Here is a 24,455-nt window from a genome sequence, read left to right on the forward strand (position 1 = left end):
GGCCAGTAAATGCATGATGAAAATTATGGCATCCCTTCAGTGGAATCTGTACTCACAGGTAATAGTTGACTGTTTTAATGGATGCAGCATAAAAATCTTTTACTGACCTAATGCAATACATATACACTTTGTGGTTAAAGAATTTTGAAGTTCTTAATGTCATCATGGCAGCTACATCCTTTAGCTTTGTGCCCTGCTCCCCCGATCACTTTGCAAACACTCTCAGCAGACTTTCAGAGAGGAACTCAAGCAGAAACCTTGACTATAAAGGCATGGCTGGGATGGACTTGAATGCTGCATTTTATCTGAAATCACATAAAATTTTTTAAAATAACAGCAGGCACTGTTAATGGTTAATCAGTAATTTTTTTGTTAAATAAAACCTGTGTTTCCAGATCTTATGGGATTAAAAAGATCCTAAGATGTTTGTTTTGAATTTGCAACCCCACAACACACAGGTTACAACCTCATTTTTCTTCAAGTGTGCATTAATGCGAGTCCAGTAATCACCTTTCTGACAATATATACAGGTATAAGTTAAACCTATGGCAGATTTTGGATTTCACAGTTGTATTAATAAGGTGGCCTGTGTGAGTATGCATGCACCTAATAATTACAAAAAGTCTGTTATAATTATGTCACAGAAACCTTAAGCGAAAATAGAATATACTTTCTCACCATAACACCTTGAACCCACAATCCACAATTGGCAAATTAATTCACACAGAAAACCAAATTATGTTATGAGCGCCTCGGAGTTAAGTTTAATGTGACATTGTGGCTCTTGCGCCAAAAACCATAATATCACATTAAACATTATGGTTTTTGGTTTTAAGTGTAGAGCTTCATTTTGACCTGAAAATACGTTTGGGAAATTGGGTGAGACGTTATGGATTTGTTTTTACTGTTTTGGGAATACGAGGCATAGTTTCAAGAAATGTGTTTAAGCAATCGAGAAAAACTGCAAATTTGTGTGGACATATGATAATGTGCTTCCATACATACAAATGCTTTTCTTTTAGCAAATGGTTTTGTGTCTCTCCTCCTGCAGAAGGCGGACATGGCAGTGGCCCCGCTGACCATCACTCTGGTGCGAGAGCAGGTGATCGACTTCACAAAACCCTTCATGTCTCTGGGAATCTCCATCATGATCAAGAAACCTACCAAGTCCAAACCGGGCGTCTTCTCTTTCCTCGACCCGCTGGCCTACGAGATCTGGATGTGCATCGTCTTTGCCTACATCGGGGTCAGCGTGGTGCTCTTCCTGGTGAGACTGGGCAGACTGGATAAAGAAAGCTTTCTTTTAACTAATGTTAGCTAACATGATACTTTGTGAAAGACGGATGGATGGATGGGTGGACGGAGCTGGTGCAAGCCTAGTCAGTGACATTAAAATGATTTTTGATTGCTTCACATACTGTAGAAATGACTCCAAAGGCTGTTAGGACTAGAAGAGTAAGTGACATCTAATTCTTTAAGTTTACTGTTAAACTGAGGATCCTTGTTTTTTGTTTTGTTTTGTTTTTTATCTTAAACAGGTGAGTCGGTTCAGTCCTTACGAATGGAACGGTGAGGAGTCTGATGATGAAGATGAAACTGCTCTCTCTTCTTCTCGAAGAGCTCAGGCCTCTTCATCCGCAGAACATACCCACTCTCCAGGTATCTCAGCATATATGTCATTTTTTTTTACGTTTATTCTTGTTACAACAGAAACCGAACCTTCATCTTTTATATTTTTGATTGTTTCCTCTGTTAGGGTTCTCCCAGGCTCAGGGGCAGAACCAGAACCAGCAGAAGGAAAAGGAGACCCCAGAATACACCAATGACTTTGGCATCTTTAATTCTCTGTGGTTCTCACTCGGAGCGTTTATGCAGCAGGGCTGTGACATCTCTCCCAGGTAATTACTTATCTTCTAGCGCCTTACATGCTTTTGTGAAATATTGGGGTTTTGCCATTTTGTGATGCAATGATGCAATTTTATTGTAAACCAAAATGTTCGAAACGGTTCCTGTAATTCATTTTTCTTAACTTCTGTATTACACATTTATTTTATTTTTGTTTTACTTTATTTTATGATCAGCCAAAAGGTCTCAATGATCACTGTAATTTTAATTTCACTTATTAATTAGGTATCCCACACGGGAGCAGTTTGTGTCTGTTTTACTGGAGCAACTTTACGATTTTTCTGGTGTCAGTGGAGAGTGCAACGTTTTTAAGAATTAAAAATTGAAACGAACCAAACAAAGACGTTCTGTGAAATCTGTATGAGTGCTGTTACAGAAGACCTCGCAAACACGAGAACACACATGCAGCTTTATGATACACTCTCAGCTGCATTATTGATGCACACATGTATCATGAAATGCGGCCGATTCTGTGTGACATGCTGCCGGGTTTGTTGTATGTTACCGCTGCATTAAGGCCTGAGGCTCTTTCTATTTTGGATCTGCTACAGTCTGTGCGCTTGTGCGTGTCCTCATATGTATGTAAGTGTGTCACTGTGTGTGTATTTTGAACCATTACAGTGATTGTCTTCCTCATGATCCCTAAGCCAGATTTCATGAGATGTTATCTGTATGTTGCATACAGATAACATCTTATACATGTTGTATAAGAAGGCAGTTATAGTCGCACTTTTGCCTCAATCAGACTTTTACAGTTGTGACGATTCTTCTTGGCATTACCTTTAGCATGTCTTGCTGTGTACATGGACCTATGAGAGGGCTGGACCTTTCTCACTGGATGTCCGTTAATAATACCATAATGTTACGGCCCTAGCAGGGCCTCCTCCTGAAAGTGCCTGTGTGGGCGTGTCCCACCACCTCTTCTGCCTGAGGTGCCACCTTTCCCTTTTGTGCAGCTGACTCTTGTCAGTAATCAAGGAGATTTAAGCCCAGGAAAAGGTGAGCTCTGGGCCAGAGTGCCATTAGTGTGTTTGCAGCTAGTGAGCTGTGCGTTTGGTGTATTTGCAGTTAGTGAGCTGCTCTCTCTTTTTGACTTACTTTTTACTTTATTGACCAACGCTTGAGTTTTGTTTGTTTTCCTTAAATGGTGATAGCGGCTTGTCCGTCTCCTTTAGTTGAGCTAATTCTAATAAAACTATTTAATTTAACCCTTTTGCCTCCTTGACTCCTTTTTCTGACCTGGACACTTCTTGTTACTTCCCCCTCATTGCCTGGACCCTTTTAGGGGAACGTAACAAGTGGGGGCTCGCCCGGGATCTTTGAAAAGGGAGTTTCAAGTTGGATTTGGTTTTGATTATCTTGCTTTGTCACCTTTTGAGAACCACAACTTCCCAGTTAAGTTAGGTGAGTGTCCAGCTGAGCTTTTTAAGTTTTTCCGTTGGGCACTCTTTTATTATTTTGCCTTTCTTATTTTTGGAGTAATCCTGGGTGGGGATTAGTTCCCTGTTGGGGGTAGGCAATTCAGGGCTACGTACCAGTATATGTGTGGGTAATTGTGCTGTTCTAGGACCAGTTCTGTTCTGGATCCAGGCTGCCAATGAAATCCTGTGGTTGACAATCATCTTAACAGCGCCACTAATGAGTTATTTTGCCTTACTTAATTCAAGCCTCTGTCTAAATGAATGGTTAGAGAGTCATAACATTCATTTTAGTGGTCATGGGAATCTTAAATCGCCAGTCATACCTGATGCTTTAAAATAGTTGCTGACATTTCTCAAAATAAATTTAAGGAATAGCTTTCTCCTTCTGTTGTTCATATTACATTTGATCATGTTTCATCCACCCATCTTTTGCTTCTTGGATTGGATTCTATGGATTGTGGAGGCAGCAGTCTAAGCAAACATGCCAAGACCTTTAATTCCCTAAGAAGTTGAGAGATATAATTTTGGTTTGCACAGGGGCCTCTTCCCAATGGAGATTTCCAAGCAGATGCTCAAACCACTTGAACGGACTCCTGTTGATGTAGAGGACTGGTAGCCCTTCTCTAACGACTTCCCAAATAGCCAAGCTCCTCATCTCCATGGGAGAGAGAAAGCTAACTTCTGCTTGTACAGGGAGTGCAGAATTATTAGGCAAGTTGTATTTTTGAGGAATAATTTTATTATTGAACAACAACCATGTTCTCAATGAACCCAAAAAACTCATTAATATCAAAGCTGAATGTTTTTGGAAGTAGTTTTTAGTTTGTTTTTAGTTTTAGCTATTTTAGGGGGATATCTGTGTGTGCAGATGACTATTACTGTGCATAATTATTAGGCATCTTAACAAAAAACAAATATATACCCATTTCAATTATTTATTTTTACCGGTGAAACCAATATAACATCTCCACATTCACAAATATACATTTCTGACATTCAAAAACAAATCAGCGACCAATATAGCCACCTTTCTTTGCAAGGACACTCAAAAGCCTGCCATCCATGGATTCTGTCAGTGTTTTGATCTGTTCACCATCAACATTGCGTGCAGCAGCAACCACAGCCTCCCAGACACTGTTCAGAGAGGTGTACTGTTTTCCCTCCTTGTAAATCTCACATTTGATGATGGACCACAGGTTCTCAATGGGGTTCAGATCAGGTGAACAAGGTGGCCATGTCATTAGTTTTTCTTCTTTTATACCCTTTCTTGCAGCCACGCTGTGGAGTACTTGGACGCGTGTGATGGAGCATTGTCCTGCATGGAAATCATGTTTTTCTTGAAGGATGCAGACTTCTTCCTGTACCACTGCTTGAAGAAGGTGTCTTCCAGAAACTGGCAGTAGGACTGGGAGTTGAGCTTGACTCAATCCTCAACCCGAAAAGGCCCCACAAGCTCATCTTTGATGATACCAGCCCAAACCAGTACTCCACCTCCACCTTGCTGGCGTCTGAGTCGGGCTGGAGCTCTCTGCCCTTTACCAATCCAGCCACGGGCCCATCCATCTGGCCCATCAAGACTCACTCTCATTTCATCAGTCCATAAAACCTTAGAAAAACCAGTCTTGAGATATTTCTTGGTCCAGTCTTGACATTTCAGCTTGTGTGTCTTGTTCAGTGGTGGTCGTCTTTCAGCCTTTCTTACCTTGGCCATGTCTCTGAGTATTGCACACCTTGTGCTTTTGGGCACTCCAGTGATGTTGCAGCTCTGAAATATGGCCAAACTGGTGGCAAGTGGCATCTTGGCAGCTGCACGCTTGACTTTTCTCAGTTCATGGGCAGTTATTTTGCGCCTTGGTTTTTCCACACGCTTCTTGCGACCCTGTTGACTATTTTGAATGAAACGCTTGATTGTTCGATGATCACGCTTCAGAAGCTTTGCAATTTTGGGACTGCTGCATCCCTCTGCAAGATATCTCACTATTTTTGACTTTTCTGAGCCTGTCAAGTCCTTCTTTTGACCCATTTTGCCAAAGGAAAGGACGTTGCCTAATAATTATGCACACCTGATATAGGGTGTTGATGTCATTAGACCACACCCCTTCTCATTACAGAGATGCACATCACCTAATATGCTTAATTGGTAGTAGGCTTTCGAGCCTATACAGCTTGGAGTAAGACAACATGCATGAAGAGGATGATGTGGACAAAATACTCATTTGCCTAATAATTCTGCACTCCCTGTATATGCAGTATTATTTTGAATATTAAGTCTCAGTCTGTGACTATTGGTGAGGGTGGGAATGTAGACTGACCGGTAAATCAACAACTTTGCTTTTACAATCAGCTTGCTCTTTACCACAACAGAAAGGCATCTCTCAGTCTCCCGTTCCTCTCTCCCCTCATTCATGAACAATTTTCTGAGGTGCTTAAACTGATTTGTTCTGAAACTGATCCTTGATTTCGAGTAGACACTGGTGAAGCTAATTCTCATTCCTGCTGCTCTACACTCTGCTCACCTGTGCCAGCGTGAGCTGCACATCACCACCAGATGACACCAACAGAACCACATCATCTGCAAAAAATAGATAGGTGACTCTAAGGACCCGTCCTCCTGGCTATGACTGTCCCAAAAAATAATGGACAGAATTAATATTAAAGGAAAACCCTGGCACAAACCTAATGATGATGTAGCTCTTAGTACGGTTGCAACAATGGGCCAGGTACTGCTTACTTCTCAAGGAGTAAGCAGGCCTGCGGTCCTGGTCCACATGCCTTTGAACCTTCTGCTTGTGTTGTCAGCATGAGTTAGTTTTTGTCATCTGACCCATGCAAATATCTCCAGGTCTCAGATTGCCACTGATTCACTATTGTTGACTCAGCTTATGAACTGAAATGTGTGAACCTCTTCCCTCCTCTTTTTCATGTCTGTTTCATTAAGGTGATGCATGCCAGAGTTACACAGAGAGAGAAAACATCTGACCTGCATTTTTATGCCAGACTGTCATCTGTGATGCAAGTGTTGAAGCTAGAGTATTTGTTTGCATGTCAGCATCTGTTTAACTCTGACAGTCAAGTTATGTTTTACACACAGCTCTTAAATGCTGACTTTTGATCCCAGCTATGAGTCATGAATATGCAGAGACAGATACTATTTGAAAGAAGCTTTATAAATATAAAACACATGGACAGATAAATTAGAACAGGCATTCCATCTGGTGGCACTTATGCTCCAGGGGTTTGTTTCCAATTTTCTAGAGGTACATACTATTGGTTAAAGAAGAAAAAGTTTGTGCAGAGACCGTTTTAACTGTCGTGATTGAGAATGCATAAACATGCATAAACACACTCACCAGCTCGTTAACACAAATGTCTAATCAGCCAGTCACATGAGAGCAACTGGGTGCATTTAGATATGTAGACATGGTCAAAACAGCCTGCTGAAGTTCAAACCGTACAGAATGAGGATGGAAGGTTTTCTAAGTAACTTTGAGGATGGCAGGGTCTCAAACTCAAACTAGGTTCTTGAAAACAGCAAATTCATTTCAGAAGGACCCCAGAGGCAGTAGAGCTCAATTCATGAGAACATGAGAATTGTATCATGGATGTCCAGCCTACAAATCTACTGCAGCTGTGTGATGGTATCATGTCAATATGGACCCAAATCACTGTGGCCAAAAAGCCAAAAGCAGATCAACCGGGTACTAGTATGGGTGTTACATAACACTAGAGAGATAAATAAAATAAACAACAAAAAAAAGACTAAAATGCACTCCCAAATATTGGAAAAATGTCAATATTCAGTAGGTGGATTACTTAAAAGTGACTGGGTCTTTGTAGTAACTGCAAGTTTCCTAATCCCAGACTCTATAGTACATTCTGTATATGATTATAATTGCTATTAATTATTATTAATTATTATGCTATTAAATATTTACTGGGAGCTTTCTCATATTTGTTTTATACATGTTTTATCAAAACATCTCGGAGCATGTTCTTCAGTTTTGATGAATTGCATTCTGCAGATGGCTTGTAATGTAGTAATGTAATGTAGCCACCAGGCCCTGGTAAAAACTAGAGAAAATATATGTTTCTGACAAGAAATAGCTACATAAACTCTGTTTTCTATACTTTAATAACTTTAAAAAATGATGGCCATTCTCACCAGAAGCATGTATGGTTTGCAGGAACAATCACATGCAAACAGGCTTTTGTGTACACAGGCTGATGAGAAAGAGTCTGGCTTAATTTTTCTGCTAAATGCATCAGACAAGCATCAACTATCATCCGCTAATGATTGAACTGATCTTTACCTTTGGGATTTGAAAGGTTCAGAATATATTAAAGTGCAATTTATTTTGTGTTTTTAACCTGGTCTGGTTCGGTAAAGGATTGGGACAAGAGCTTTTATGCCATATGGTCTTTTTTTTGTTTAGCTACAACCAATGTTGTTCTCTCTAATGTTTCATGTGTCTGAGCGAACACACAAACTCCCTGAGCGTCCCTTGGACCACTGTGAGCGACAGCAGACGTGTGCACTGTGGTCACGCCAGCATCCAATCCATCCAAGTTACATGGTTCATTAAAATAATCAAATTACAGCATTTATGTTAGACTACTTTTAATTAACTGCTTTAGCCCACTTACAATGACAATTTAAAAAAAATCTTGTTCATGACCTGTGTAGCATGTTAACACTATTGGAAGTAAAAATAACTTGAACTCCAATTTTGAAAACACAACTGTAGTGTCTGTAACTATGTCTGGAAAATACAGTAAATAATGACCAATGTTGGGCAATTAATTATATAGTTACTTCTTCAAAAAAGTTACTGAGTTTTGCAAACAAAGTTTTTTGCAGCTGTTTATCTAAAAATGCAGCCAAGATGTTTTTTTAAACAAACATTTCAAACTATTTGCAGAACAATCAGCTGTTCTGCATCAAATCTGATGCCACACAAATTATTTGTGCCACTCCAAAAAAATCCCAAAAATAATTTCTGTCCACTATGAGATAAAGAAGAACAACAGCCTGATACCTGCAGGCCTGACAGCAGCAGATGTGTCACTGCTGTAACACCTGTAACACTCAGCAGTCGCCTCATTGTTCTGACACACACAACAACACTATTGACTACACTACACACTAACTACACAAAATTTGCGCTAAACATCGCAAATCTCTCACATCTCAAAACTCCGCCGTCACTCCTAAAACTTCCCCCGTCCTAAACAACTAAATGCCATGTTGCCATATCATTTTTTGATTGGTCCACATGGATCATTTTTTGACCAATAGGAAAGGCTGGGTTTTTTTTGGTGTTGTCTTTGTTCACAGGCTTTCGAGCGTTTTCCTTATAAAACGCCGTTTTTACCATTTCTTCCCGCAGTAAATATAAACAACGACAGTATTCAGGAAGAAAAACAAACATTGCAGATATTTTATCATAACTCTGGTTTTACGTGGCCGATCAACACAATTTAAAAACTGGTATAAAGTCCACACTTTGTCCATCAGTTGTTCCGTCTGTCCTGCTCACATCTCCAATGGTTGTACACGTTGCCGCTTTGCTCGCTAAAACACCGGCGTCGGCACATAAGGACGCTGTCATAGCCTGTCAATGACGTTGATCAGCTGCGTATATATGAATGTGAATCGCATCATTGGCTGGACTATGGGATAAGGTGGCATCATTCTAATCCTACACCGGAGCAGCCAGTTACTGACTAACACTGCAAAACAGAATTGTTAAAGTTTTTATTTTAATTTCATTTCAGGTTAGATTTTTTTGTTTTTTGTGCACAACGCAGATTTTTTTCTGCGCAGAGACGTGCCAGCAGTGCGCAATTGCTATTGATAATGTTATTAGGAGACACCATTTGTGTATCATCTACATAACTGAAATAATTTGTTATAACAGATTTGGAAAACAGAGTGAGGTGGAAGCAGAATCACGTATTATTGCATTTTCTGAAAATTCAATGAATAGTCGGCTTTGTTCCTGGTTCAGTCACAGTGAATATAATTGAAGAAAATGGGAAGGACACTGAAATATCCCCAGTACACCCCTTTAACCCTGCCTGCTGTGCCTGAAATGGAAAATTTATCTTCCTTGCTCTTCTTCCCCTTCTTGTCTTCTCCAGGTCTCTCTCAGGTCGAATTGTCGGAGGAGTTTGGTGGTTTTTCACCCTCATCATCATCTCTTCCTACACAGCCAACCTGGCAGCCTTCCTCACCGTAGAGAGGATGGTGTCCCCCATAGAGAGTGCAGAGGACCTGGCCAAGCAAACAGAGATTGCCTATGGTACCTTGGATGGAGGCTCCACTAAAGAATTCTTCAGGGTGGGGGCACATTTCTAGAAGTGCAGACGTTGTAGTCAAGGCAGCAGTCTGAGAAGGAATGTTTTTCTACAAGCACAATAACACATAGATATTCTCTGCTCCTCCACCAGCGGTCAAAGATTGCAGTGTTCGAGAAGATGTGGTCATACATGCGGAGTGCAGACCCATCGGTCTTCGTCAAGAGCACTAGTGAAGGCGTGATACGGGTCAGAAAGTCAAAAGGGAAATATGCTTACCTGCTGGAGTCCTCCATGAATGAGTACATCGAGCAGAGGAAGCCCTGTGACACCATGAAAGTAGGAGGCAACCTGGACTCTAAAGGCTATGGAGTGGCCACGCCTAAAGGATCCCCCCTCAGGTAGACTCTGAATCTCCAGATAGAGGATAGTCTGTGCGGGACTAATGTCGGTGTCTTGTTCTGTCTGCTTTTTTTGTGGGGAAATTAGGTCACTGCATGCAAACGTATCACACTGGGGTGTATTTTTAAAAACATTATATATCATGGTCTCATAATATTGGAATGTAGTAAATACAAATTACAACTATTAAAAACTTTCAGCCAGTCTTTCCAGCGCCCTCTGGTGTGTGGATGCCGGCATGTCTAGTTCCTCTGGAAAAAATAAAAAGGGTAGGAAAGCTGAAGTTTGCATTAAAGTTTTGTCTTATAGCTAAAATAATTTAGTTAGCAGGGCTGCTTTTGTCTGATTGTCACAATAATAGACAATTTTGTCAAAGTCTTATAGAATTATAAGCAAAACCCACTAAGTGTATCAGAGGTGGAAGAACTTGGAAGATGTCCACTAAAGGATCTATTTATAGTTTGCTGACTGGCTATAAGCACAATAGATTTTTCTGTGATAGTTTCTCAGTTTGGAGCTACTTTTAATTAGTTTGTATAAAGTGAGCTACTTATCAAGAGTTCAGCCCTGCTTAGAGGGTCACAAGATTAATCTGAGGGATTGTGAAATGATTAATTGGAGAGTAAAGAACTTTTACCTTCTGCTTGTGTTGTGAATCACTGGATAATTTATCCTCTTTGAACGTCGCATGGCTATTTAAATGAAACAATGCAAGCAGAAGAATAGCTTCTTCACGGAACAACTTTCATATATCTTATGTTATTGTCTTCGGGTCACAAGCTTAAAAGCTTGGGAGCTTCTGCTTCAATCTTCGTAATGTATTAATTTTACAAGCTTGTGGGACTGAAATGTCAATGTTTGACTCTGAAGTATGGCTAAGTAGAAGTTTTACAGAAGAGGGAAATAAAAATAAATGGCTATATTGGTGTTATATAATCAGTGGAATTACTTTATAATTTACTCTTAGGAACTGAGACTGAGGAGACTTGGGGACAAAATGACCTCTGCACAGCACAGAGCGCTGTTTCAAACTCATCAACCTGGATGCTGTTTTTGCAGAAACCTGATGACTGGCTGGCATTCACAGAGCAGATCCAGGTGTTTAGACATGAAAATTAAATGTCAAAATTGGTATTCATGATTGGAACATGAAAACTAGTCTAACCCCAGAGAACAGCTTTTTAGACTTTTAGACTTGTTTACTGTCTGTCTGTGTGTGTCTGTGTGTCTGTCTGTCTCTTAATCTGTCTTTTTGTCTGTCTTGTCTCTCTCTTTTTGTTTGTCTTTGTCAGTATCTGTGTTTGTCTGCCTGATGCTGCCCTGTCGGCCTTTTTGCTGTCTGTTGTCATTTGTTATGCCCGTCCGACTGCCTACCTGCCCGTCTTTGCTTCTACATTCACCAGAATCCTGACATCTAAAGTAACATCCTAATGAATCTCATTCTGTGTCTGTCGATCAGTCTTTGAGCTTTGCTGCTGTCAGGTAAAACGCTGCTTTAAGATAAACACTTCGATGAACCTCATTTATGTTTATTTATCAGATATGGCAGTTTGCTGACGATCACTGAAGTAAATAAGGATTATTCTGGAACTGAAGTCTCATATTGAACTATGAACAGTTTAAAGTTTTGCATTTGGTTTGGATTGTCTCTCCCTTACAAACCAGTATTCTTACACTTAAAAGTTTTCCATGACGTCCACTAGAAAGCAAGATCCTTGCCTGATGTAAGTCGTATTATTCCTGTAAGACTGTAGAGTTCCCATGCTTGAAAAATAGGCCTGTGTATAAGAGTAGAAAAGTGCTATTAAAGAATTACTCCATTTACTCTTTAGCATCATGCAGGGAGTCACATACATTCTAGTCTCTGACGTTTGTCACCCCCACTAGCATCCGTCCTGCTAAAGGGTGGAATTCCAGTGTATCAAGGGCATTGCTCCCATTACAGTGTGTGAGGCGTATCACTCCTGTTGCAGACCAGTATTTCTGAGCATGAAGAGCCATACTCACATCAGACATGGCTGCTCCTAGAGCTGGCCTTCCTCACTTTCATTACAGACTGTCAGGAGTGTCACTTCCACTGCAAAGCATGATGTAAGGTGTAGCAATCAGGGAGGACATCATCACTCCTGTCAGAGGGTGGTCTTTGTAGGCTTGAGGTTTGTCAGTCCTGCAGATAAGCATAATTCCTGTAGATGAAGAGCATCACATCTATTAGAAATTAGGGCTGTGGTGATTCTTCTGTTCTGGGCAATGGAATTCCCACCCATAAGGAGCATCACTGCCTAATTTTGTGATAGAAATCAAAATATTCCCTCCCCCAGTGATCTGGGTCCCAGATGTGAGGTTTTATCACTCCTGTATTACAGTGAGATTACTGTTGCTAGAGAGCAGAGTCCCAGATGTGTTTTGTGTAATTCCCATAGGAGAGCTGGGTCCCCAGGCACAAGGAGTATCACTGAAAGAGACCCAAGTGACGTGTGCTGTTTGAACTGCAAGATGGTGTCACTACTGTAGGACAGCAGGGCTACAGCTGTGAGGCTGATTGGAGTAAAGAATACATAAATACATAAATAGGAAAACAAGCAATACTCTTGAACAAATGAGCCCAACCTGACATGTAAAATTTTAATGAATTGTTTCCCATATAAATGTTACATTTGATAACAGATGAGTTGTTGGTTTAGTGCCATTTAAGGTGAATTGAAAAACATGGCTTTTGTCCACAGAAGAGGAAAACAAAACAGAAATTGAGCTGAAAAATATAACCTGAGGTGGAGTTGGTGAGTTTTAATTATACCTGACAGCAGCATAAAGTCACGTTCTTCCTTTTTCTTTGTTTCATACATGAATGAACTCAGTCCATGTTTTTATCAGATGTTCAGTGAAAGAACATCTTGTTCTCATTCTCTCTGCTTCATGTCAGCAATTTACGGCCAACCCAGAGTCAGAGAAAGGCAGACGAACTGGAAGAACAAAGACTGCACCATGTGGAATGTGATATTTTTTTCCCTTTGAGTTTTGAATCTATTTAATCCCTGAAAATAATCTGTGTGTAGGATCCGACTCAATCAATCGATGGATCAATAAGTCACTTTGAAATGCAGCTTGCATAGAGAAGGTGGTATGTATTTACCTCTGCTCCCTGCTGTAGATGCGGGAAGCACCAAATCAACATTTTAAAAAAATATATATAAAGGGTTGAGTTTTTGTCATCAGTTGCTTAGCAACACAGTTGTGTTAAACCCATTGAATGCTGAGCATATTGTATAATCAACTTTACACATCAAAAAGATGAGCTCTTGAGTTCTCTGTGAGCAGTCTCTCTCTCTCTCTCTGGGTTGACCGGCTCTTAGTACGAACAGATGACAATAAAAAAATCATCAGTCGACTTCATTCAATCTGCTTTCTGCTCATCATCCTTCTGCTGTTTCCCAGCCACTGTTTCTGAGCCTTAACCATGACTGTGTTTCTGCAAGATTTGTTCCAAATGACATTCTCATAGTTTTCACAGAATCTGGTTGATGGTAACAAATGGTAGTTTTTTGTGCCAAAATGGTGATTTTCTACAATAAAGTGCCACGGGGATGATGGGTTTTTGTAGGCTGACTTGGAAGTGAGCGTCACCCTGATTCCTTTGCTAAAAAGCAAAACAGATTTAGATTTTTGAGTTAGACTATTAAATAAGCTCTGTGGGAAATAAAAGTTTTGGATACTTACACATTTTGGTGGGCATAATGAGGTCCATAGGCTTCAAAGACTTAAAGTAAAACCTTCAAAATTTATGAAATGAATATTTACTTATGTACTTGATGTTATAGAACAAAACGTAAAAATCTCTGAAGTTCATATCAACCACAGTCCCATTCAAAAATCCTGCTGACTGCGACAAGGGAATTGGAAGTGCACAAATACTAACTCATTTCTGGATTGTAGGACTGGCTTCTTTGATATCCCAACCGAGATAATCCTGAACAATTAGGAATACCACCAATCTGACCAAACATAGCTGTGTGTAGACATGAAATGTAATTTAGCAGGAATCTTCTCAGTGTGAACTCAAGCATCACTTCTGTGAACAGTTACGCTGGGTTCAGACTTTTTGATTTTGTTCTGACCACATCAGAATAAAAGATAAACTTTGTTCTGGCCACTGGGAATGATGAGACCATACCAAATAGAGAGGTTAAAACCTCGAAAAAATACATACATTTTCCTGAAAACATTTGAGGGGAGGAGTAAATATGTATTCATTTAGATAGTCCACAGCTAGTTTTCAGCTTTGCACAGCTAGCTCCACAAGTCATTAATTAGCAGAATGGGTAGCTCCTGTGGACACACACCATTACTCAAGACATACAGCTATCAGCACTTCCTTCCATTACGCACGGCTTGAAAGTAAGGTAGCATTCATGATCCGGAAACAATGTTTAGTCTGTCTCAGTCATGAAAAGCAACGATTTTTCAAAATAAAAAACGAGTATTCTCTAGTCTGAACCCAGCGTAAGTCATTCTCCTGATATGTCAAATTTGTAAAATTACTATTTTCAGCATCTGATTCACAAACATTTTTAATCTGAATTTAATCTGAGTTTTTTCACACTGAATTTATACAGATCTTTTTTTAAATTAAATTATGCACTTTAGAACAAAACTCTTCTGCTGCTTTCACACTCATCACATCATCTGTTATTGACATTTCAAACTGAATTACTGCTGCTCATTGATCATTTTATTGATTTACCATGTACCGTTCAACATCATCTGCTGCCTTCTGCCACACTATAGTTTTGATCATTTATGGTATGTAAAGGGGAACAACAAGGACATGTACAATGACACAAAATTTATATTTAAAAGACATTTACCCTTTAATTTGAACTGATTTACACCTGAATACTTGACTGGTGTTCCGCCTTTATTTATCAGGTATTGACTAGAAGTAAATGCAAGTGGCGCTTTGCTGCACAGTAGTAAAATGGAATCATTTTCTGTTTTTTCGACCCAGACAATATTAAAGTGCAGTTTACCTTTCCTTTGGTTTTGAGAAACTTGTCATTCTGCTACAACTAATGGCTGAGTTTAACACAATCCACTGAAGCAATTGTTGAATGAGTGAATCAAGCCAGCCATTTACAAGTCAGAGCCAAGAATGAGCTATAGACAATGCAAATTAAACCGAGAAGCTGATGCCATATTGGCATCGACGTGGTGCCATTGTTTCATAAAATAATGAATGCAGTGATTAGCCTTGTTTTGGAGGATTGGGATCCAACCAGTGAGACCATTGTCAACATATGCTACCACTGAAAAGATGCTCACAAACAGGAATTTTTACCAGTTTTACTTATAATTAGAGACAGAAATTAAAGTGTTTGTCAAACATTTACTATTGATTGTTATTTACTTTAAAAGTCTAAATGATTCTTGTATTATAGACCACCGCACTGATATTCCATTCAGTATTGCATACTTATTTATGACATTTAATTCAATTCAGTTTTATTTATACAGCACCAAATCACAACTACAGTGCCCTCAAGGTGCTTTGTAATAATAATAATAATAATAATAATAATAATAATAATAATAATAATAATGGATTGCATTTATATAGCGCTTTTCAAGGAACCCAAAGCACTTTTACAATTCCACTATTCATTCACTCTCACATTCACACACTGGTGGAGGCAGCTACAGTTGTAGCCACAGCTGCCTTTTATATTGTAAGATGGACCCTACAATAATACATACAGAGAAAAACCTAACAATCATATGACCCCCTATGAGCGAGCACTTTGGCGACAGTGGGAAGGAAAAACTCCCTTTTAACAGGAAGAAACCTCCGGCAGAACCAGGCTCAGGGAGGGGCGGGGCCATCTACTGTGACCGGTTGTGGTGAGAGAAGGAAGACAGGATAAAAACATGCTGTGGAAGAGAGACAGAGGTTAATAACTAATTACATTTAAATGGGCATCACACCTTTAATTGAGTTTGACAACGGTGTTTCTCCATTTAAAGACCACAGTGTTCGGAGATTCAAAAGAGACTGCATGAGTCCTGTAAAGTAGACAGACAGTCACTAGTGTGCATTACCTGAAGATTTTCCCAGTTCAGAAAATTTGATTAAAAAAAAAATGATGGCATTTTTCTCTAACTGTAAGTATTTGGTCTACTTGCATTGTAATGTTCACAATGCAGGAGGAAGATGCAGGAAAACAGCATGTTACAAGGTCTGGGCTGAATAGCAGTGAATCTGTTGTTTTTATGTACCATTCATTAATAATATCATGCCTGTCATAGGTACACATGTGTATTAATGTTGCTATCTTCACTGTGGCAGTCGTCTGTTCATTAACACCAGGTTCCCTTTTATCCCTTATTGTTACTATCATCCCCGTAGAAACCCTGTTAACTTGGCAGTGTTAAAACTGAACGAGCAGGGCCTGTTGGACAAATTGAAAAACAGATGGTGGTATGACAAGGGAGAGTGCGGCACCGGGGGAGGGGACACCAAGGTCAGATCACCGTAACCCCAACGGGTAACGACAGGCAATGGCACACCAGGGTAACCGGCAATAACCCAGAATTCGCTACCTAACTAAAACACTCCGGATGGCACCAATGAAATGCTACAGGAACCTTCTATTTGGTGTCTTTCTCAGAAAATTATTACAGATAAGTAGGAGGTGATAGAGCCATCAAAACTGTGACCTTCTTTGTCAAAGACATTTTTGAATTCTTACTTTCTGATCGATGGGGTATTTTACAAAAGAAAATCTTTCATTACTAAAAGACTAACATCCACCTTACTTTCAGTACTTTTTAGTACTTTTAGTCGTGTAGAAGGAAGATGGTGATTTTCTCCAGGTTTACACAGTGACAGAAAGGTTTTCGACCCTGGACTTGAACAAAAGAAGTGACTTGGGCAACCAGAGACTGGACCAGTGACCAGCCTTGAGAAACAATGAACCCAGCCACTTTATAGGTGAATGGGGCTTTAGAACCCTTTGGGAAACTCAGGTTGTCTACCTGCATTTATACCAGAGGAACCAGCAAAACTTGATTTACATATTTAAAGTCTAGGAGTTGATTGCTTGATTGCAATGATTGCTTAAATACTGTAGTGTTTCATAGTACTATAGGACATTTATCTGTAAATTTATTTACAAAAGTAAAAGATTGGTGAAATATGTCCCAACCGTCTGTCTTAGGTGTTTCAAGTCTAATATGGATAAGAACAATATTTCAGAGATAGGAAGGTGGACTGTTTTACCTATATAAATATACAGCCTGACACTAAAACCAACTTTTGTGGTTCTACCTCTGGTTGCTGTGACATGTCATATGGGCAGAAGGTTGTCTGTGGCGTCAGGCAGTATATAATTAGAGTACTCAAAAGTTGCAAGGTGCGACTTCCCCAGATTCAACATGTTTATATGCCTGGTTTGGATGCTGGATTGAGTTGGGATCTAGACTTGCCTTGACAATGTCTGTCTGGGTTTCTTAAGGCTTTCTAGAGTTGTTTTTGTAGTGTGGCAGTACAGGTTGTCGGGCTGATGAAAGCAGAGGAAAGCCATTCTAGGACCCGGGGTTTCCTGGAACAACACTGAATTGTAAGACAATAAATGCCTTTTAGTGACCAAAGGTTCAAAGGTTGTGGCTGATTGGTTCAGCATACAAATCTAGTCTATTCATGGAGTTGAAGAAAATTAATCCGGGCTAACTAGCAATGAATTGATAAGTACTAAACCTACTTAATAAAATACCCCTTCAGTCAGTTTTGTCAGTTCAATTTTATTCCAGAAAAAGTTAGCTGTTCAGCCTTCCTTGCCTAGAGACTACAGTTTATAGTATGCAGTCTGTTTTTTTAGACAGCTTATGACGCATTCTTGCTCAGAAAACCCAAAGTTCCCGGAGTGTTTTCAGCCCTTGCCGGTTACCCAAAGTGATATAGTAATACACATCTCGCACGTAGGGAGTCAGGCTAAACCAAGCTAGATGGAGTATTAATGCATATCACTTTGATGCTGACATTTTCCAGAGTTTTCCGTGTGATTGTGCCTGTTTTTGTTTGTTTGTTTGTTTGTTTTTCTTTCTGCTGTTTTTGAGGTGTTTTCTGTAGTGTTCCACAGCTACTGTACTGCTAAAGTCACTTTTGCTAAAAACGTTGCTGCCACCACCACTGCTACTGCTGTAGCTATCGCAGCCCTGTTGCTGTGCAGCTGAACAATAACATAAGATAACATGGAGGTGCATAATGTTATTTATGTTATTTCCAATTCCCCTCCCTTCCTCTTATGGTTCTTTGAAGAATCCCAGTAAACCTAGCAGTACTGAAGCTCAATGAACAAGCCGTCTTAGACAAGTTGAAAAACAAGTGGTGGTATGACAAGGGGGAGTGTGGACACAAGGACTCCGGCAGAAAGGTCAGTTCTTGAGGCCTGGTCCCAAGGTCATGTGTTGGTTAACCCCCTACACCACCCCACCCAATCCCCTCCCCCCTTCCCTTATTAGTTTCTGAAACTCCAGCAGCTACACTGTAAAAACAAAAAAGTTGAGCTAATTCATATTTTTGATCCTTTATTCCACATTTTTATTGACTGGTATGCTTTAAGCTAAAAGTTACCTGGAAGAAAGTGTTTTTATAAGTGAAGGCACCGCTAATAGTCTGCAGCTAAATAGAAAGCAAATGTTTGTTTATTGTCCTGCATTAAAATGTATTTTTTAGTTTTAAAGTCAGTTTAAATTCAAAATATGAATCCTGTAAAAATTCTGTTTACATTTAGGGAGATAAACAGATATCAGTAAGACAAAACCAATAACAGAGCATGTTACTACTTTCTGGGGACCAACACTGTCCCTTGGCCTTGAGCAGTAATATAGCATGACCATTACACTTTATACATACTACATCACAGTGACTGAATTCGTTTAGGTAACCTGGGGTGAGGATCCTGCATGAGGAAGAAAATACATTTTTAAAATGAAAGTTCTTAAACATCTCTTAACCTGTAGATAACTTCTTCAAAACTCAAATAGATACCAGCAGATGAATGTGAACAATCAGCAGCAAGCTTTCTCGTGCCTGATTGTACTTGTTTGTGGTTAGAATAATGCAGGTAAAACATCTTTGTGAAGAGCAAAAAAGAAAAGCGCCTGTCAAAACGAACTCTTAAAACCTTTGCTAGCATTTGACAATAATTTAACCTTTTAAGTCTCGTTTACACTGGTACCGACTTGGATCAACTCGCCACGACTCGACTCAGATCGACTGGTTTTCCATTACGATCCAGTACTACTTGATGTGTGTGGTTGTCACCATAGCAATGCATCCACGTGTCCCATTATGTAATTAATGTGCGACATGAGCGCTACAACAAAGGTGTATGTTAAGGCAAAAATATACCTGCTGTGCTGTGCCTCTTCGTCAGACTCTGGGACCACAGGGTTGTTTCTTATAGCCGTTTCATTCGTTGCCAGCTCTTATAAATGGGGGCTTTGATTTTCCTGAACAAGACACTCTCATAAGTCACTGAGTGACACTACTGACCAGCCAATTGGTGGAATACAGTCTAACAAAGTCACATTTTAGTACCTCCTTGGATCCCTTGGAACCCTGGCCAAGCAGGGTTCCAAGGGATCCTGGTACCAGGTACTCTCACTATGACCTAATGGAAAACCCTGAAAACCATGGCGAACTGTGATGACTCGATCCGAGTAGGTCCTAATGGAAAGGTTACTGTATTAGATCTTCCAATAAAACTACACTTGTAAACAATGACCAGTGGACACAACAGGAAACGTGTTTTCAGTAGAGTAAATGTTTTAGTGAGATTTAAGGTGCTCATTGGGTATATTTTGTTACCCCTTCACAAAGACTGTTTGTCTCAAGTCCTTAAAGTAAGGCCTCAGTAATACAGGCCAAGGGACCTGCCCTGGAAAACCTTGTTTGACAGCGAAAAATATGTATTTTCCAATGATTTGGCAAGTAGTGCTGTAGTTTGCTAACTGTTCCTGGGTGAAATCATTCACAAAGATGGTGCTGCCAACAAAAGTTGTGCCAACACATTTCAAAAGGCACATATTTCACACTGAACAGAAACAGCTTCTGTTTGTTTCCCAACAAATTCATACAATCTATGTGTGATTACAGAAACCTGCAAGTGGCTAAAGCATTTGCAACAAAGTTTTTGGTGCATCACTGTAGACCTATTTGAAACCAAACCAGTGACTGCCAGCAACTACTCACCAACTGGTTGAGGAATAATGGTATGTCCTGTGACTGAAGCCTCAGAAGGTTAAACATGAACGGTCTCTTCTCACCTATAAGTATGAAAGCAGGTCGCAAAGTGACAAACTTTTCATTCAAGGTCATAAAGTCATTTTTTAATTGATTATTTTTTTGGTTTATTGAGGATTTTTGTTTTTGCTTTTACAGTGTATCACTGCTACTCAGTTGACCATTCTGAAGAACTGAAAGATAAACATATTAAAACATGAAAACATTTTAATATCCTGATGGCATGTGTAAACCCCACAACTCCAATTTGTACTCCTGACTTAAACTGAGAGGCCGCTGAAATGTGCTGAGTATTTTTTATGAACTTCTTTCCTACCAAACGTGCTTCAAGCTCGAAGACAAATTTATGCAAATTGGGAGGCAAACGAGCGGGGCTTCAGCCATTTCTGACAAAGCAGACATTTTTTGGAGATAAGGGGTTTTCATGAGTCCAGATCAGTGGAAATCCATCAGATTTCTTCAGAGGCTTTTCTCTGCTCAGCCTTCCTTCTGTTCTCCAGAATATTTGGTGGTCAGCACAGTTCAATGGAAGCAGCCGCAGACAGACAGACGAGTGACTCTGCTGAAAAATGTGACCTTTTACATCACTTTTAATCGCACATCCAACTGCCTTTGGGTGCCACTTTTACATGTGTATTTTTAGTCTCTGCTCGTGGCTGTACAGTGTCACAGAGTTTTGAAAAAGACACTTTGTCTGCTAAAAAAGAAAGAAGAAGCCGTCAAACAGACATAATCAGGCCCGGAAGATGAGCTCCAGATTAAAGCAGGTTTGCGTTCCCTTCACACAGGTCAGATGTAAAATGTCAGATTTTGATAAATGCAGATATATTTGCCTGTTTCTTCCTCTCTCGCTCTTTGAGTCTCTCTCTCTCTCTCTCTCTGTTTATGGCTGCTGACCAACTTTGATTAAATTGAAGCAAATGACCACAGCTTTGCCCCCACCCGTTTTCCCTCCTCCCCTTTCCTTCCCACACACAAATGCTGATGTTTTTGTCTCCAATCTGTCATGTACCTCCTGCTTCTTCTGAACTCGCTGAGTAACAGACCGTGACTAACAAATGGTGGAAAAACGTTCATCAATCTGTTGAGAAAAGACACTTTTAATGTCAGACTGAAAGTGCAGCACTGAGAGTCATGCCGATGATTGGTGTATTTCCACCTTCCCTTTGGATTAGTTTAGTGTAGAGAGAACTTTCCATAACAAAAATATACAGAGATGATAAGATGTGTCCACTAATAGAGATTCATTTACTAAAATTTATCTTTGTCATCTCTTTATTGAAGCCATTCATATCAGAGGCTGTATTCAGAAGGCTTTCACATTATGTAAAAAAACCCAAAATGCCCTCAAGTTTTCAAAATGTTTAATGTGACATGATTAATTCTGGAGTTTATCTACATTTTGTTTACACTTTGTCAGTAATGGCAGTGATCATGCTTCACAGCTCACTGAGCTCAGCTGCTGGGTTTTTTCAGTAACATATTATACTACTATACTTTAACACCACTACATAGGACAACAGATTATGTACAAGTCTCACAAACAAAGAAAAGTCCCTATAAAGGCTGTTGATCTTATTCATGCAGTCTGTAAAACACTTGTAAATACAAGGGTGATGGCAGGGACAACTTTAAAAATGACCCGTGACTGTTTATTCCCAGAAACAATTCTTAAAAGAAAATTTAACCTGCCTGGTATCTAATCAGTGTATTTGGTTAAAAGATCTCTGTTAACAAGCTGATTTCTACTATCATTCACATGATCTCTTAGCTAACTGGTTAACAACTATAAAGCATCAATGAACTATACTATTACATCAGATGTTACACACAATGACTTTGTTTTTAAGAAGTCTGACTTTTTTAGTGTCTTTTGGTGGGATTTCCCAGAAGCTGATTGGTTGAGGTTAACATGACAGTGTGGAGAGGAAATCCCACTGATAGGCTCACAGCACTTCCTACTGTTGAAGGGAGGCCCCGCCCACTATTTCCTCCTTTCTTTCTTTCTAACAGGCTGCATGCTATTGGATGAAAAAGCTAAGTCACACCCACCAAAAACCAAGCGATGCATGTGAGGAAAGAACGTGCAAAATACAAGCGCTCGCCAACTGAGTCTGTTTTTTAAAAGATTGTGATATGAAGCTATTTTTCATAAATGACACATTTCTATGACCGTGAAGACCAGCACAGATATAATGAACCTCTGAATTGAAGTATAAGACCTTTTTGTTAAGAATTTCAAGATAATTTTTTTTCCACATTTTGTTTGCATTTTCATGCATGAAGCTGCATGTGACAGATCAATAGATGTGGATGTTCAAAGGCTATGATTGAGGCAACGGAGGGTCATTCTTTTCATGAGGAGATGAACATTAGCAGGGTCTTTGCCCTGTTCAGTAGGGTCAGATACATTTGGACTTTTAAATACATTTATATATCAGATAATATTGGGCTAAAGACTAGATGGTTGAATTAGACTCTTGGAGTGACAAACTCTCATTTTAATTAGTTTTAATGTTTGTTATTTGTTAACACTTGTTAGCATTTATTAACTATTTTAACTGTTTCCTTATTGTGATTAGCTAGCAAAAAGTGATGATTTTTTACAAAGAGGAGTTTGTTCATATCTCAAAATAGACTTTGATGTACAAAAACATCAAAGCACAATTAAAACTTACTTTCCTGGCAGGTGTCACCGATTAGGTTTTATGTTTTGAATGGAAACTACAAACTTATCAGTTAGGCAGTAAATTTCAAATTTCAAATTTGAGTGGATGTCGCCCAAAAGTAATTTCATATTAAATTCCATAATTCATGGGAACTCAGACATTCTCTGAGGGGATTTATATTTCCATTTGTCAGAATATCACAGCCTTTGAACGCTGCATAATGGTCTTCCTAGTTAGAAACTTGTATTTAGCTTTGGGATTTTAGACCATTTTAAACTTTTTAAAAATAATTTTGTCCTTTTGCTTACAGTTGGATTCAAACCATAGTGATGTCATGCCTCTGTGCACCATGATTCGGTGTCTCTAACCTCACTTCTCTGTGCTGATAGGACAAAACTAGCGCGCTCAGTCTGAGCAATGTAGCTGGAGTTTTCTACATCCTGATTGGTGGGCTGGGCCTGGCCATGCTGGTGGCTCTGGTCGAGTTCTGCTACAAGTCTCGGATTGAATCAAGAAGGATGAAGGTGAGAACAGAGAAATGGTAAAATTGTAAAAACAAGTCTGCGATTTTTGCTTTTAAACGCTGAGCCTGAAATGTTTTAGCTGGATATTTCACATATCTGATGTTGCCGTACTTTTTTTTAGCTTCTTTTGATCCAAATGAAGCACAAATGTCTATTACATAGCTGTCAGAAGTTGGGCTGTCCTGGCCAGCGTGAACATACAATATATTGCCAAAAGTATCAATCTGCAGTGCTCGTCGGCCTTCACTCACATATGAACTTTAGTGACATCCCACTTTTATTCATATGCTTAAAACTTTGCAACTATATTAGCTTAAACTCTTTTAAGAAGGCTTTCCAGAAAGTTTAGGAGTGTCTTTATGGAAATTTCTGATCATTCTCTAGTAGCCCATTTGCCAGGTCAGGCACGGATGTTGGATGAGAAGGTCTGGCTCACAGTCTCTGCTCTAATTCAGTCCAAAGGTGTTCTGTCAGGTTGAGGTCAGGACTCTGTGCAGGCCAGTCAAGATTAACCACACCAAACTCACTCGTCCATGTCTTTACAGACCTTGTTTCTTGCACTTGTGCACTGATTTGTTAACTGTTACAGAGGTAGATGATCTGGAGGAGAGGTTGTTCTCCTCCAGATCATTTCTGAGCTTCAGCTTGAAATTTATCTGTTGAATACAATCTGGTGGTTTAAACAGCTGCTGGTGATGTGATCTAAATGAGTAGCATGGTACATGAAACAAGTGTGATTCGCACTTGGGAGCAAACACATGTTGGAATTTTGCAGCCAGGATGGTGATGTGTACTCATTTACTTGTTTGTGTGCATCAGTCAGGACTCTCGCAGGAGCATTTTGGAAGAGCCCGAGTCCACATAAAAATGCAGTAATTCATTCTGAGCATGATGAAAGCACGGATACCCTTCTCAAGGTTGTTTTTTGAAACAAAGC

The 24,455-nt window shown here is 39.6% G+C and overlaps 1 protein-coding gene across 5 annotated transcripts in view; it reads left to right on the top strand.

Annotated features, from left to right (window-relative positions):
* Positions 1–24,455, top strand: part of LOC102204572 (glutamate receptor 1-like) — a 104,040-nt gene that overhangs the window by 74,075 nt on the left and 5,510 nt on the right. Inside the window, exons 11-17 of one of the 5 annotated variants that reach the window (XM_005753257.1) lie at positions 1,052–1,267; positions 1,539–1,659; positions 1,757–1,898; positions 9,468–9,666; positions 9,777–10,024; positions 16,426–16,540; positions 23,384–23,518. In XM_005753257.1, coding sequence (XP_005753314.1) covers positions 1,052–1,267; positions 1,539–1,659; positions 1,757–1,898; positions 9,468–9,666; positions 9,777–10,024; positions 16,426–16,540; positions 23,384–23,518 — 1,176 coding nt within the window. Of the gene's footprint in view, positions 1–1,051; positions 1,268–1,538; positions 1,660–1,756; positions 1,899–9,467; positions 9,667–9,776; positions 10,025–11,317; positions 11,798–16,425; positions 16,541–18,336; positions 18,734–22,338; positions 23,519–24,455 lie in introns of those variants that run through there. The other 4 variants (XM_005753258.1, XM_005753260.1, XM_005753262.1 and 1 more) reach the window with 4 other exon arrangements.

Source organism: Pundamilia nyererei, unplaced genomic scaffold (assembly GCF_000239375.1).
Source record: "Pundamilia nyererei isolate P.nyererei 1_Seehausen unplaced genomic scaffold, PunNye1.0 scaffold00416, whole genome shotgun sequence".
In the NCBI taxonomy this organism is placed as follows: domain Eukaryota; kingdom Metazoa; phylum Chordata; class Actinopteri; order Cichliformes; family Cichlidae; genus Pundamilia; species Pundamilia nyererei.